Source organism: Callorhinchus milii, unplaced genomic scaffold, assembly GCF_018977255.1.
Source record: "Callorhinchus milii isolate IMCB2004 unplaced genomic scaffold, IMCB_Cmil_1.0 Scaffold9, whole genome shotgun sequence".
NCBI classification, from domain to species: Eukaryota; Metazoa; Chordata; class Chondrichthyes; order Chimaeriformes; family Callorhinchidae; genus Callorhinchus; species Callorhinchus milii.
This window is the reverse complement of record NW_024704750.1, coordinates 3,134,202-3,151,594: the sequence shown is the minus strand read 5'-3', so window position 1 is coordinate 3,151,594 and position 17,393 is coordinate 3,134,202. Positions and strand designations below refer to the sequence as shown.

Genomic DNA, 17,393 nt, shown 5'->3' with positions numbered 1-17,393 from the left:
GCTGCGAAAGGTGATAGGGCACATTTTTGCATTTTCTTCTGTCTAAACAATATTGCTGGAATTTGCTATTCTTGGAGAAAAAAAGAGGTACATATACCAATCAGGAGGTGAAATCATAGCAACAGTGATTTTAGATGTGTGGACTGTCAGTCGTTTATTTAAAAATAATGATTGGATGAAATTTGGTTCAAGAAATCAACTGTTACCAAATGTTCCAAAAACGCATAAAACAGTCTTCCTTGTGAAATTCGAACGGGAATAAGGGTCCTTATTTTTATTCGGGTACAATTCCAGGTAAAGCCAAGAAAAATATGCATGTGGCTTCTGCTCAAAGTCTCTCCATGGCAACACATAATGATAGGAACTCATAGTATGTGTGCTGCAATCTTTTTTCAATATAAAAAATGTCTTGCCCAGGGAGATTGAAATTTACCTGGACATGTCAATACATAGGATGAAATCTGATTGCTAAATATGGTTATTTTCCTGCTGTCATTTTTCTGAGCTATTCTGTCTGCAATAATATCTCGAATCTTCAGCTGTTAACTGCTCCTGTATTGCAGCACTTGTGATACGATCATCTCCTTGGCACTTCACCTATTTTTACATGTGATGGGAAAATGCACGTTTTCCTCATCTCAGCATTCAGTGATCCAGGAAATAGTGTGAAATGTACAATCGAACCTCACCAATGCGCACGTATCCAGTGTGTATCATATGTGTGATATGTGTGTCAACACAGACATGAAAATACTGTACAACATTCAATCAAAAACGTTTACTATTGTTGATATAATCTCTTTTCCTGTTTATTTATCCCACAATCTTATTTTACTATCAATGAATGACGAATGTGCTGACAAAAGGTCATCGTCCTTAAACTCACTTTCCTCTCCCCATAGATGCTGCCTGACCTGCTGAGTGTTCCCAGCGACTTCTGTTTTTATTTATTATTAAAAGTTTACCTAGACTGAATGTGACCAAGAAGGCACTATCCCAAACCCGATCTAAGAAATTGACACTTTATTAATTGCTGATAAAAGTTTTTTTGTATAACTGAATCTTCAGTCGCAATTCAATGCGTAAAAAATAATATTCTGTTTACCTGCAGGTGCTGCTTTTCTGCATCACTTCAGCCCGATGATATCCAGACAGTTTGCAAAATCCGTCATTACTGTAAACTACTGGCCAGTCCACAATCTGAGCATTTCCAACTAGGAAACTTGTCTCTGCAAATAGACAAATAGTCGCACGTTAAAACAAAGCATATTCTGTGAAGCGCTTTGAGATATCTCGAAGACATGATAAAGTTCTACATCAAATGCAAGGATTATTATTAGTATTATTTGTATTTTGTTTCAGCTCAGTGTTTGGATATTAAAGGAATGCGTGATAAATATGCAGGCAAATGTGGTATAAATGGATTATTATATTATTTCATTTGGATGTTTTGCTACTTAATGTAGTATCATGCCCCCGGGTGCTTTTATAAGCTACACCCTCAAGTCTGGTCTTTTTACACAATATGTAAATTCTTGTCATTTCATGATTACTGCTAAATATTGAACCCAGGGGATTGGTAGAAGCAGAGTCATGTTTCAACGACTTTCCCTTCATAAATAATCATCTATGTTCAGAAAATACATATTTATAAAATGTAAGCAGCAAATTGTACCAGGACATTTTACTGTAAAAGTCTCTCCTAAGGTGAACAAAACATTGCTTTTTATCAAATATCCTTACTAAACCAACGCCATTGTAAGTGTGTTCTTCTGTTTGCCAGTAACATGTGTGTCCCTTTAGGTGTTCAAAAACTATCACTATTACTTTGTCTTTAAAAGCAGATTTTGTATAATATCGGGTTATAAAATTATGTTAAAATGATCCTTGGTGTCCAATAAATTCAACAAGCAAAAGGTTACACAGGACAGTTTCCGTCATTTGGATGATTTGTCATTTGTGAATAATAAAGCCAAGATGAAAAATATACCAGGCTGGTCTCTGCTTAAAGTCTTTTAATCTGCTAATTCCACTGGAACAGAACAGCTGTTCCCAGTCAGATCATACTACAGAATCCTTTGATATATCTTCTTACAATGTATTCAGACTGAAATCTCTACCTCCCATTCACACATCCACCGTCATCTCCCCTCTCTTACGCTTGTACGCTTGCCCCAGTCTTGGCTGGAACAGATTGCCTCGTGGCCTCTGAAAAAAAGTTGGAGGGAGCTAAAAGCATTAGGCAAATACTGAACCAACTACAGGAGAACTGGCAGAATACAGCAACTGAAGGAAAGAAACACTGAGATCAGTGGTTTGTGGCTAACAAATCTGCACCGCATGCATTGGGTTACTGATAGCAGCTGTATTCTTTTCTTTTAAACAGTTTGCTGATCTTAGCTCGCAAACGATAAATAGCTGGATAAATGAGCAATGAATTAATAGCACTAGTGCTGTCTGAATAATGCCTGTTTTGGCAGGGTTCACCGCATACATTGATAACGTAGCATTTATCTTCCATCCTATGTGCACATCTCCCTTCACCGTTCTTGGCATAAGTCCAGTTACAGTGCATCGACTCTGTAATGCTTGCAACGCAGGAATTTATATTCAATAAGGACCTGTGTTCTAATCCACTCTTGTACAAATTCATGTTAATTGAATAATCATTTTGATGTCTCCTGTTTAACAGAGAGGAATAGCTCTGCAATGGAGAAATTGTTTCTTATTCAATAAAACCTGTGCTGGGCGAACTGCTAGGCTCTCCAGGTGAATTCAAGTAGGTCTCTTCACACAATGTTGCGGCAAGAGCAAGGTAACTGATTTTACTGAATGCAATACTTGATCAGTTGCTTTGCAGATGAAAAGCACAGTATTTCACTCTGAGATCATTTTTTGATGATACTGGCCACTTAAAGACCTACCTCTTTGACTCTATAGTCAACTCCTCCTTCTCTCCCCATGCCCCTACCCAATTCTCTTCTCCCTCCCTCACTGTCCAACCCTGTCAATGTGAAGAGCTCTAACAACAACAACAAGATTACATTTGCATAGCGCCTTTCACGTCGGAAGGACGTGAAATCACACAGGCACAAGTCATGGCCCAAACTACATACTGTATCCCACAATATTATTTCCTGAAATAAATCTATCTAATTTGCTTTTGCAAGAGAATCTTAGGTTTCAGGGAAAAGGAAGGCTGTACAGAATGGGGCGTATGAGTGGAAAGTTTATTGAAGGAATAACCGTAGCGATGTCAATGAAATCAAGAATGCAATATATAACGTATACAGAGCAAGAGAGAGGAGTGAGAAGAGAGAGAGAGAGAGAGAGATTGGAAGGTGTAGATAATAGCTCAATGGCAGCTCAGGGGAATATTTGCTATTCTGATATATTCCCACCATCCATTCTCAAACAGTGATATTTTTAGTGCACTTTCAACATTTAAAAAAAAACTAATCAAAGATATATGAGATCCTTTGAAAATACTGTGCGAAAAGCAGCCTAAAATAGAACTGTCATGTTCAATATCAGGTTGATGTATTCAGTTATCTCTCCCAGGCACATGGTAGATGTTGTACTTCACTAATCGTCATACTCAAAAGGGGTTTCAACCTTAATCAATGCAGTATATGGAATAGTCTATGGTGCAAAGCATTGTGTAGCAGCCAAATATTTTTTTTGTAACGTTTCTTCAGATGCAGTGTGCATTTTCAGTGAATTATTCATCCACTTACAGGGGATAATAGCTGTTGTTTACAAATCATTACTTTATTTGCATTACAAAGACGACCTAAGTAGGCCAGTCACCAATAAAGCCAAACAAAAAAAAGGTGAATTATCAAATGGGATCATTAGTGGAAGGAATCACCATAGTTGCAACATTGGGGATTGCAGTAATTGAATGATTGTTATAATACAATTTTGTGAAACGCTCTTTTCTGCTGTCAAAGTAACACCCCCCATTTGATGAGGCAAATTGTCATTAGCTTTCATTCCTAGATCCTTTGCTGAATGATGGCCTGAGGCGTTCAGTGGGTGATCAATCCTCGCAGACAACAGTTTATTAATGAAACTGACGTTTGGGCCCGCATAAATACTAATGATAATCCTTACATTTGATATAGTGCCTTATCACGTCTTTGAGAGTTTCAAAGCGCTTCACAGAATATACTGTAAGTGAATTGACTGTATATTTTGTGGGCGAAACAAGGCAGCCAGTTGCGCACGGCAGTGTCCTACAGACAGTCATGGATTGAGTAACCAACTTATTTAAAACTTTTTTTCAAAGCATTTTTTTGAAAGCATTTCCTCCCCCATAAGCAACTACTCCTTTAAGTAAAACTGCACTTGGGTTAACGTTTGAATTTCATTTCAACTATTCTTAATAGCATGAGTATTAGCTGCTACATCTGAGCAATGAACCTTCATTAGAACATGTTTAGATCAAGAATATTATGCTTATTTACAACAGATGTTATAAATTAGTGTTGGGAAAATGCACAGACGGCTGAACAGTTTTATTTTTTTCATGTTCTTGGAATAAAATAAAACTTGCTTAATCTTTTTTTATTTGGCTGCAAATGTCTTCTAGTCTTCGTAGAGTTGGAAAGAATCTTCAAACTATCTACTGTACTTTTACGTGTCAGCCTGATCTTTTATACATCAGCCTGGCTCAGTTGGTAGCCCTGAGTCAGAAGGTTGTGGGTTCAAGCCCAACGACAGCACTTTGAACTCACATAAATTAGGCTGACACTCCAATGCAATGCTGGGGGTGTGTTGCATTGTCGGAGATGCTGTCCTTCGGATGAAATGTTAAGCCTAGTCCCCAATTGCTGTTAAACTGAGGTCAAACCTGCCAGTTTAAGAACCGTGAAAAACTGGCTTCCAAATTAAAGAAGGTTTTGATTGTTTAAATGTCGAAATATTGGCCTTAAACAACAACAACTTGAATTTACATTGGCGCCCTTCAAACATTTAGTTCCCTTTACTCAGGTAAGCTTCCTGGAGTGAATGATAGCAACGTGGCTTGACAAACAAAACAAACGGCAATTCTGAAAAGCATTCTCTTACTAAATAAGTCTCTCTTTAAAATACTGCCATCTGAAATAACTGGGAAAATATTCCAATGCATATTAGAACGTCACATTATTCAGTGGTGCGCACCTGACTTCTTAGATCCTTGTTCTTTTGTGTTAATGTTTCTCTTTATTGTCGATGTTCTGGATTTCACCATGACTTATTTGTTTGATAGTCTTATCGTCACAGCGTTTCAGCACTACATGCTATGGAATTCAAAGTTGCATATTATTGTAACTTGCGTTGAACCAGTGAACCAAAGGGAATGTTCCAGGGCTTTCAAATTCTCAGTCACAAAGACGTTTTGATCGTAGATATATTTGCACCTCAAACAAATGAGCAAACTGAACTACTGCCAATTTACACTGAGCTCTTAATGCGTGGTTAGCCAATAAGGTCATTCATTTTTGGTATTTGATGCCTATACAAATAATGCCACAATAGATGATTCCACGTTAATTCAAAAACTCATAACAGCTTCAAATTCTTTGCCCATGCCTTTAATTGCACCAGAATAAAAACCGACATAATTATACGGCATTTGTTTTTCAAATATTATTTTGGACTCTTCCTTGAAATTCAATCCGAATCTAAACATAAAATTTATCGCTTTTAATCTGGCATTTCATTGTATTCCACGGTGGTAAGGAAACAAAAGATTGTGTTACAGAGTCACAAACACAAAGAAACATGAGAGATTAACTCTCACGGGTGAGATATTGCAGACAATAATAATAATAATAATAATAATAATCCTTGCATTTGCTATAGCGGTTTTCACATCTTCCAGACGTCTCAAAGCGCTTCACAGAATATACTGTAAAATGAATTGACCGTATATTTGTGGGCGAAATGTGGCAGCCAATTGCTCACAGCAGTGTCCCACAAACAGTCATGGATTGAAAATGACTAATTTATTATTGTTTTGTTTTTTTTGGAGGGATTATTATTATTAGGCGTGTGGAGTAAGGAAACTTGCCCAAGGTTTCGCCCTCTGCCTGGAATTGAACCCAGGTGTCTCGCTTGCAAGACAATTCCTTCAGGTCTCATTTAGCTACTGAGTTAAGAACAAAGGAGGTCAGGAAGAATCGGAATAAAATAATAGTTGGAACTGCGTGTTGCCATCCTACAGCTGTCCAATATCATAAACCATGACACGAAACTGGCTCAAAATCCATCATGGTCTTAGCTGCCAAATCTAGAGGCTGCTGTTTGTTGTGTCATTTAGATATAGTGATCACCAAGACATGTTTTATGAGGACACTCAAAGATTTAAATGTCTTTGGGCCACCTTGATGAGAAGCGCTACACTAAGAAATCCTCAATAAACTGTGTAAGGAAATAGGCAAGGTTCATCTTAATAGCTTATAAACTCAATCATTCAATGTGCTGGGTGCTTAAGGAGACTAGGCTCCTCCAACAATCCAATGCACTCCCAGTAGTGCATTGGAGTGTCAGCCTAGACTGTGAGCTTTAATAATAATAATAATAATAATCCTTGCATTTGATATAGCGCTTTCACGTCGGGAGGACGTCCCAAAGCGCTTCACAGAACACACTGTAAAGTGAATTGACTGTATATTTGTGGGCGAACGCGGCAGCCAATTGCGCACAGCAATGTCCCACAAACAGTCGGAGATTGAAAATGACCAATTTTTATTTTTAAGTCCTCGTGTGGGGCTTGAACCCACAACCTTCTGACTTAGAGGCAAGAGTGCTACCAACTGAACCAGATGACACTTCTCTCTCTCTCTCTCTCTCTCTCTCTCTCTCTATATATATATATATATACCCAAACATCACAGTCATTTGGACCAGGATGTTTCAAATACTGTACTCATTAAAGATGCAGAATAATTTAAATTGTCTCATTAAAAGACTTGGAGGGAATAATCATTCTGCTCCTAGGGAAAACACATTATCCAAATTTGAATAATTTTCTAAACATAGAAATATAAATTACATTATTAGGGAGGAGAAACCTTAGCCGAGAGTCTCATTTTGCACATATTTTAAAGCTATTGAAGCAGCATTTATTAAAGGGAAGAATAAATATAGATTTGTGTAGCAACTGAGCTTTGTGGAGCTCCATGCGAAAACCAACATTAAAGTAAAACCAGAAACTCCTGGAAACACACAGCAGGTCAATGAGCATCTGAAGGATTAGCGGTTTGACATTTTAAATGCAATCATTCATCAGAACAACTATTTCTCTCTTTGTCGTGATTTTCACTTGTCTTTTCATCTATTCTGGTGAAGCATCAAATTTAAAACATGAACCCCTCTTTTAGATGCTGATCAACGTGTCATGAACATATGTATATTTTCAGATTTCTAGCATTACTAGCAACTCCTTTCATTGTGCATTCGAGGACAGCAACTCTGCTACCAAATGTCACTTCCTTAGCAAACAGAGTACTATAATAATTTTCAAACAAATGCATTTGTGCATGAACCTTACCCTTGTTCAACTTGATGTATATATTGTTCTATTTTATTCTTGTAAAATAATGAGACTCCTCTTGATAAATTTTGGTGTGAAATGGAATGAGCCTTCCTAACAAAGAATGACTGACTGAGAATGATAATAATAATCCTTGTATTTGATATAGCGCCTTATCACGTCTTCGCGACGTCTCAAAGTGTTTCACAGAATATACTGTAAAGTGAATTGACTGTAAATTTTGTGGGCAAAACGCCATATCTGAGCCATATCTCAACGGCACCTGAATTTAGCGACTGACCAAAAAAAAGGCATTTTAGGATATCTTACTTCGGAAAATTCCTGTCTTGGAATTTAATTTAATGGTTCAGAGCCACCATTAAAAGTGGACAATCACTATTATTTTTATTTGATCAGTTTGGTGAAGGCTCAGCCAAAAAGTTCCAGCCTGAATTGTTTTTAAACTGGCAGTCCACAAGAAAACAGAGAAAGAGAGGCTGACACTTCGGTTGCTGTGGGAATACCCACTGGATAGGGGGTAAACTACAAATAGCAAACTTCAGTGAATTTCTTTGCCAGCTGGAAGATTTTGATCATTGCAAAAGGATTCTATATATAGAGTAAAGGGCGCTAGGAAAAGAGTGTCATCTAGTCCCCAGTTTCTGATGAAGTCATAATTTAAGCAGCAATAGCACAGCCAAATTGGTTTAGAAGCATCAGCTGGACACTAAGTTTGAATTACAGTTTCTAGCATCCTCCGCAACATCTGTTGGCAAACATATGTGGAGAGATTCCACTTGGGTCTCGATTTACTCCATTGATGCAGCATTTCAGAGCCTCCAGAAATTGGCAAATTGTTCCATTCAAGTCTTAACTTTGAAGCTGTTTTTCTGTAGCTCTTAAAATAATTTACAGATGACTGAATTCAAAATCAAGGCTTTGTTTAAAGGATTTGCCAAATTCTAGATGCTCTGAATTCCTACATAAAGAGAGGAAATCTGGATCCAAGAGGACTTTCTCCTCAGCAACAACGACAATTAAAATCAGTTATTGATAATAATAATAATTATTTCATGATAATTTATTTGCATGTTTTTTGCACTCTCCCATGTAACAATCTAAAACAGCATAAAAGTATAAAACAGCACTGCTACAATCATGAGGTGTCCCATCCTGTCCCACACTGACCTCAGGTCTCTCTCTGACCTCCTCAATCTCAATAAGAAGTTGGATCATCCCCTAAAGGAGCGTGAAGTCATAAAATAAACCCTGGGCCATCTTCAGCAGGTTCCCAATGATAGTACATTTGTACAGCAGTAGTACTACTAATAATAATCCTTGCATTTGATGTAGTGCCTCATCACGTCTTCGAGACGTCTCAAAGCGCTTCACAGGTTAAACCGTAAAGTGAATTGATTGTATATTTGGTGGGCGAAATGCACCAGCCAATTGCGCACAGCAGTGGACCCCACAAACAGTCATGGATTGATCGACCAAATCATCTTTTTTAAGGCCTTATTACCCTCCCGGAAAGTGAAATATTACTGATGCAGAGCATTGCAGAGCTGATGGGGCTGCTGAAAAGCAAACGTAGTCCTTTACAGTGAGGCTGTCTTGCCTTGCTGATAGAATAGCAGTGCCTGTTAACATGGTGCTATTGAGATGTCATCTGCAGATTGTCACACAAACGAGATGAGCAATCCCATAATCTGCAGTATTGTGTGGTTCAGTTTGTCCACAGAGGTGTTAGGGAGAGGGGAGGGGTGGATGAGTGAGTGAGTGATTGCTCGGCTGGAATGAGTGGGGGAGAGAAAATTGCCAGTGAGTGAGGAGTAACAGCGACTCATAATGGTAGGAAAAATATCTCCAGAGTAGGGTTGTCCAATCTCGACTGTACTGTTCTTCTCCAGGACGCAGGTCTGTGCTGATTGCAGAGCTGGGTAATGGGGGAAATTGGGGGACTCCCTGGGGGTAGAGTGGGAGGGGGGGGAGAGTTAGGGAAATGCCAAGAACCATCACACCCATCAGAACCTGAACACCAGTTCCATCAGCTTCCAAATACCTTCAGCCACTGAAATCAACTGCTCCCCTAACCAGCCAACACTCTCAACTGTGGCACATAACTTGTGCAAAGTGTGCAGTCCTTTTTTTTCTCTAGCCTATAATTTCACCCTCAACGTTCAGGAACATCCCCCCACCCCCCCAACCCCCATAATTATTTACTGCACAATTTATAACTGGCAATATCAGGTTTGTGATTGCTCTCAGTCTGGGAGCTTTCAATTCAACGCTTGATGTGTCTCAGAGTCGAGTCTTGCAGCAATAAAGTGTGCACAGTGAGTCTGTGTGTGTGGGGGTTTTGCTTCGCTTTGCAAACTGCCTGTTGTCTACTGCTGTGTTGGGAGTGCATTCGATGCAAAATTTGCCTTCGTTTTTACGGATGCGACGTCGACTTTTATCTTTTACCACTGCTGTGCTGGTTCCTGGGGAATCGAGGGTTAAGTGCAATGGAGAGTGTGTGTCTCCAAAACTAGGGCTAAGTTCCATCTAAGCCAACGTGCAAGGATTCTTCTTCTTCTTATTATTATTATTATTATTATTATACTATAATATTATGGACGATCAGGACTGGAGAATAACCCCCACAATAACAGAGCCAACCTTCCTGCTCAAGTTTATCTTGGCTTCAGAATTCTGTCCAACTGCTGAGGAAATATTGGACTTAAAAATAAGTGGGTGAGGAATGATAACGGTACACATTCTTATTTAGGATGACCTGTTTCCCTTGTTCCCTTCAACCCCCCCCCCCACCCCAAACACACACTCCCACCCACACTTCCAGACTCCCTCCCCAGCCCTGGTGTGAATCATGCAATCAGAATAATATAATATCATTTTAAGGGGTTGTCAGTTTATGACTTGCAATGCCTCCTCTTGCTATTTCTCACAAGCATTATCTGTTAGTTTCCCAGCAAGGCAGCACCTATGAAATATTATTAATCAGTCACCCCCCCACCCACCCCCCTCCCCATCCATCCATCCAATGCAGTCCACTGCGAAAGTAAGCAGCTGTGGTTTGCAAATGAACTCAAACCCACACTAACCAAATGGGCAAACCACTAAAAGTTTTGGATAACCTTGGGTTACAGCATGTACGCTACAGTTGATAAAGTTTCTACCTGCTGCCAACATAACCTGTACCCAGGACCAAAATAACTGTCTTATCCTATCGTTATCTCAGCGTCATTTTGAGCTCTGCTTTATCCGAAATGTTCATATTACATATAAACATATAATATGATATATTTTATACGTTATATATATATATATGTGTGTGTGTGATATGGAACTGCCTTTGAATCGCAAGCACACCAGTAACTGGGGATATTGCAAAGGTGAGACAGTAATGAATCCCAATCTCATCCCAATGTCTCATTTGCTGGTTCCTGACCAGAGGAGAACAAGTCCTCAGTGAAAGAGTTCGCAACAAAACACTCAGTGCTGAATCTGTGTCATCTTTCTACCCACTGAGCAAAAGGCACTTCCGAGACATTAAGTGTTCAGCATCTTCCTTGAAGCAGCATCACCTTTACTGACTGACAAGCGCTGTGCAAAACTGCATGTATGTATATGTATGTATGTTGTATGTATGTATCTATATGTATATATCGATTAGAATTGACATGCAGTGATATCTAACACCTCCACGCTCTGCTGTGTTAAATCCCTCCTCTCTGACTTGTTCCTGCGATCAGTTGAAACTTAAAGACATGCAATGCAATGCACAACACAACACAACGAAACACAAGTGGTACAGTATAATAATATATACTGTAACGATATATATAGGTCAGTTTGGATCACATTATATTTACCACCTGCAGCTTTAACCGTGTGTGTGTGGGGGGGGAGAGGGAGTTTAACATCTCACTTCATCCACTTACACACTTTGATAAAAGAACTCTCTCTCTCTCTCTCTCTCTCACACATATTCTTTCCCCCACAGAGGGTTAAACCCGAACGACTTGGGGCACATCACAGTCGGGCGCTTGGACTTAACGAGCGCATCTTTTCTAACGGTGTTAACTCCTTTGCAAAAGAAGATGTGTTGGACCATCTCTCCCACCAACTACCCCCCTCCCTCCCCCACCCACCCCCCAAAAAAATAACCCATCTAAAACGAGATGAGAAACCAGAGATCAGCACTAAATTATGATCCACAGACCCGGGGTGGGGTGGGACACACACACACACACACACACACACCAGGTCCTATTCTAACAGGACTTTGCAAAGGTAATTAATGCAACATCACAGACTTAGCCTTACAGTAGCAGAGCTGCTACACACCCCGTACACACCCCAGAGAATAACACAAGTAAAGTGCACGCACGGGCTCTCGGATTGAACTGAATGCACAGGAAAAAGTGCTGGACCTGGACCTGGGACTGGGACCCTGGACCTGGGACTGGGACCCTGGACCTGGGACTGGGACCTGGGACCCTGGACCTGGGACTGGGACCCTGGGACCTGGGACCTGGAACTGGGACCCTGGACCTGGGACCCTGGACCTGGGACCCTGGACCTGGGACCTGGGACCCTGGACCTGGGACCCTGGGACCTGGGACCCTGGACCTGGGACTGGGACCTGGACCTGGGACCTGGGACTGGGACCTGGGACCCTGGATCTGGGACCCTGGACCTGGGACCTGGGACCTGGGACCCTGGATCTGGGACCTGGACTCACCGCTTGATCGCCGGACAATATTCTCCAAAAAAGTGTTCTGCGGTGCCACCAGCCCTCTTTTTCCACCGGGCATCGTGGGGTTGCACAGCGCCGGGTGTGGGGGGACGCGGGCAGACGGTCAGTGATGGATGGCCACCGGATCATGGCAGACAGCGCTGGTGCTGAGGCTGAGGCTGAGGCTGGAGCCGCGGCGGCTGCTCTCGCTGTTGGGACATCATCATCATCATCATCACCATCATCATCAGCAGCAGCACCACCACCACCACCAACACTGCTGCTACTGCTTTGCAACTCGATAGGGAACAGCGCCTGCGTGCTCAGACCTTGACGCATCCCCATTCCCACATTCCCCCCACTCTTTCTCTCTCTCTCTCTCTTTCTTCCTCTCTCTCTCTCTCTCTCTCTCTTTCTCTCCCTCCCTCTCTTTCTTGGTCGCGTGCGGCAAGCCATCACCCACCCCCATCCACCCCCCCCCCACCCCTCCCCACCGATCAAAGGGTCTCCAAACCGAGCTGAGAATCCCGCGCGCTCCCCCGCCCCACGGGCGGAAATTCCCGGCGATGGACTGGTGGAACGGAATGAGTACTCTTTCACTCTCTCTCGCACTCGCTCTCTGTGTGCGCGTGGAGGGGAGGCATCCCGTTTGCCTAATTCCGGAAAGTGTTAGCCGCAGGTTGGCCAGAGCCAAGGCTCGGGGGACCCCAGAGTTTGCGTTGGGGCAACTGCTCGAGTCTGACCAGCCAAGACCAAATAGCTTGCCATTGGTATCTCTTACTGTCTGGCAAGCTTTCCCACTGCTTGTTCAGCTAGGACCACCCTATGGGAGGGTGGAGAGAGGGAGACGGTGCCTGCATCAACCTACTGCCCCCCCCACCACCCCGCCCGCACCCCACCACCCCCTTATTTTGGGGTCAGCCCATGTGGTTGACACATCACTATGTTTAAGAGTACCCAAACCAGACTAGAGAGTTGCATGCATCCCACCTATACTGTGCTCTCAGTCAGGCCCCTTTTCTCTCTCTGCCAAATAAATTCACCCCCTCCCTCCCCTGTGCATCATCTCACTCTTCAGCTGCACTCCAGAATAGCTCGCATCTATGCAGCGCCCTTCACTTGAGGGAGGTTTTGGAATGCACAAGGCAGGACAACAAAATACAGCAAAATATGCAGTCACTACACTTTGTTCTCACCTTTGGATCCCTTCCAAGTGAGTGAGCATCTGTGTGGTGATATTTGCAGCTGCGATGCCCTCTATTGTTGACTTGCCTGACAACACTCACTTTCCAGACTCAATTATGAAGAACGGCAACTTGGCAAGGTACCAAAGGACTTCCAGTGCCAGTAAAGTGCACATCAGCAAGGTACAGGCAGGAGAGGAGACAATTAACAAATAAATAAGTATGGTTCCAGATAACTTCTGCAATCTTGTCACTCCCAATGATGTCTGTGACTTTTTAAAGTTCTTTAGATGTGTTGCCTTCTGTGAGTCTACCTCATTATATACGTCTCATTCTGTCTGTTTTTCTATATTGGTGAGTGCCTTATTATTATGTGTGGATATTCAGATATAAATTGTGTATAATTTTGCATAATAAGCCAGCGTTAAGCATAGTTCGATTCCAATTAATTGGGCTATGTCATCTTCTACCAACCTGCCCGCTCCCTCCTCTCAGCGTGCTCTGGCCTGCTTCACGTCCCCCGCCTCTCCCAGCCCACCATTGGCGGGTGGGCCTTCTGCCACTCTGCCCCCACCCTCTGGAACTCCATCCCACGGTCCCTTCACCTCGCCCACTCCCTTGCCTCCTTAAAACCTGTCTCAAGACCCTCCTTTTCAACCGTGCCTTCGGTCACCTTCCTTCCCCCACCCCTGCCCTTCACCCTCCTCCATCCCGAAACCCAGCTCAGGTCCGAAACACCGAATGTCCAGCGCCTTGGGACATCCTCCCAACGTGAAAGGTGCTGCACAAATGCAATTTTGTTCTTGTTGTTCTCTCCTTTACAATTAATTCACTCAACTATACGACAAGCTAAATGAAAAAATAACCCATTGCGTTACTTTTTAATTACGTTTTCTAAGTCATAAAATTAATCCTGAAGATAAATGTCTAAATTAAAGTGGATAAATGCTTGAGATGTTGTCAATCAAATTGTGGATATAAATTGTGAACAGGACACCATTTCAAAATGAGCCCAATGGTTTAAGGATTACAGGAGCACATTTTAGGAAATGTATCAAGAACATTTCTCCCATTCTAATTCTAATATATTTTGAATTTAAACGTACTTGTACAAATATGTTTTTTTCCCAAAACAACTATATGACATCTGCAAAGTCATAAGTTAAGTGTAATTATTAGAATCTGTAAGCATTATCCTCCCCATCCATCTCACATAGGCAGGTTGCACATTGAAAGTATTTTCAGATACATTTATATATGCACGTACCTGCGCCCACAGATATCTTCAACAATATTTTTAGAATTTAATACATTTTGCCAACTTGTGTTTATTATTTGGTCTGCTATTTCAATTGATTGCTCTTACAGTTATATCTCCTCATGTAATTTCCAAACTATAATTTGGCAACAAAACTCCTTTTTCAGCATAATCGCTTAATTACACCGTTTCAATCGCAATGGTCATAAATTTAAACAGGCGCTGGTTTTCCTGGTGTTAAAATAATTTATACTCCCAATATTACTCTGTTTTAAATATAGTATGTTTAACAAAAAACAGTAGAAATGTACTTCATCCATCCGATTTTTTCACAGCTATCTGCCGCACTCGAATTGGATGTTGTGCTACTTGCATTATAAACTTTCATAAAACATTAAGGTGCGATGCAGTAATTGGTAATTAATTACTCTACAAAATGCAATTGTAATAGCACACTGTTTAAAATTCTGATAGCTAATAGGTTTCTATCGCGTTCAAAATATAATTACTTTCAGTTTACATTTTAGAGTTTATTGCTAAAATGATGATACTGACACTTTTATATACAAGTTGCACAGCTAGATAATGGTGTGCGTTGGACATCTAATTATAACATAGCTGTGCGTGGCGTGGCTAAAGTCATCCCAGGACATAAGGCAATTCAAATATATTAAAACTGTAATTGTAATTTTAATTAAAAAAGTAATTACTTGTCAGAATTTTAAATATCTGTCATTTTCGAAGCCGGTTTGAGAAACTTTCTGAAGTATTTGCGGAGTCAGCTGTAGATGTATTTCTTTTTTATGTTTCATTCTCCTCGGCCTTATTGTGAGCACGTTCACTGCACTGGATCCGAAGCACTCAGCACATTGCTATCCACCCTATCTATCAGTCTGAACTGATTTCATTTTGCAATTTATCCCGTCATGTTGTATTCCAGGAGATAATGTTGAACAAGTCAGATGGGAACATGTTGAGTGTGTAGCTATTTCCCATTATGTCCACCAAACCCCCATTGCTGTCTGAAAGGCTGCTGGGCAGAATGGCCTGGCTCAGTTGGTTGTATGCTTGTCACTGAGTCGGAAGTTTGTGGGTTCAAGCTCCACATCAGGTCTTTAAACTCATGTAGTCCCGGATGACACCCCAGTGCAGTGCTGAGGGTGTGCATTGTCGAAGGTGCCATCCTTCGTCAAACCAAGGTCCATTTTCCCGTTCATGAGGATGACAAAGATCCCACGGTACTATTTAAAAAGAGAGGGAAATTTCTCCCTGTGTGTTTCCTGGTCAATTTTTTCCCAGATAAAATTGATCATTTACTTCATGGCTGTTGGTTGAACATTGCTGTTGAACATCGCTGTGTGTTAATTAACTTTAGTTCCAAACGTGCTTTAAACAACTGGTTTTGACACTCACGGAAGGGGGAGGACTTTGTTAACATGGTATCCTTGATCAACTATTTGACAATATGACTGCAGAACAATTATATTTGTGATGACAAATGTTCTCTACAGAGCACCACAATTATAAGTGGAACGGGCAATCTCTCAATATGTTATTTCATTGTAATATTAAAGAAAGCAGATTGCTTTGAGGATAAAGTGTCGGGTGTGAGTTTGGGGCACGTTTGCCGGAAGCACTTAAATATTGCACACATTTAATTAGAGAGGCCTGGACATGTTTATAGGAAGGAGGAGTCAAAACATTAACAACAACCTGAAAAAGCTCTATATCAAATGCGAGGATTATTATTATTATCAACTTCTATTGTTTGTGTGCTGATATGACGCCATTCTTTGAGAGTGTGAGGCAGGATCCGAACCACATGAACTTGTCTGAAGCCCTTTGCCTTACCTTAGCACAAGAGGCATAACGTCTTGTGATTTCTGGCATTCCTTGCGTTCCTCTCCCTCCCCCCTCCCCCCGTTTCAAAATATTTCAGACTTTTTGCCCCCCATTCTTTGGAAGCCCATCCTGCGGTCCCACCATTATCGTTCCGGGATGCTACCTCATATGAAGGGTGCTATATAAATGCAAGTTCTTGTTATTATTCCCTCTACCTCATTAAATGACTGTCTCAAGACCTACTTCTTTGACCGTGCTTTTGGTCATTTTTCCCCTACGTAAATGTAAATTTGTGATTTGTGATTTGTGTTTAACAGTCAGTAATAACTTGAGCAATCAAGTCAGCCTGTTGCCGTAACTATTGCGCCTTACCAAAATCTGTAATGGACTAACTCATGCTTTTGAAGCAGCAAATGCTTTGAATGTAGTTCTACATTGCATTTTCAAAAAATCATTTCATAGCAACGAAATAAAGAGCTTCACACTTAGGATAATCTTGTTTAGTAATTACTATGCACGTGCTGATTTGTGATGGCAACAGGAATCCTCAGCTCGGAGGATTTTTGAAACTTTTCTTTAGCTGGCATTCTCTGCTCAAAATAATAATAAAAATCCCCGCATTTGATTTGGCACCTTATCACGTTTTCGAGACGTCTCAAAGCACTTCACAGAATACACTGTGAAGTGAATTGACTATATTTTGACTGATCGCGTGCCGTAACACTGGTTAAGTCATGGAAATCTCCAAAATATTGTGTGCAACTACAGACAGGATGACTTTGGGCTCGTCTCCCAACGGCGTTGTCGTTGTTCTTTGATTGGATAAATCAGCGTGTCTGCAATCTC

At 41.2% G+C, this 17,393-nt stretch overlaps 1 protein-coding gene across 1 annotated transcript in view; it reads right to left on the bottom strand.

Annotated features, from left to right (window-relative positions):
- Positions 1-12,342, bottom strand: part of kcnh5b (potassium voltage-gated channel, subfamily H (eag-related), member 5b) — an 81,322-nt gene extending 68,980 nt beyond the window's left edge. Inside the window, exons 1-2 of the mRNA XM_007903885.2 lie at positions 12,270-12,342; positions 1,106-1,229 (exon numbers count right to left, since the gene is read on the bottom strand). Of these exons, the coding sequence (XP_007902076.1) occupies positions 1,106-1,229; positions 12,270-12,342 (197 nt within the window). The remainder of the gene's footprint in view (positions 1-1,105; positions 1,230-12,269) is intronic.
- Positions 12,343-17,393: the final 5,051 nt, after the last annotated feature.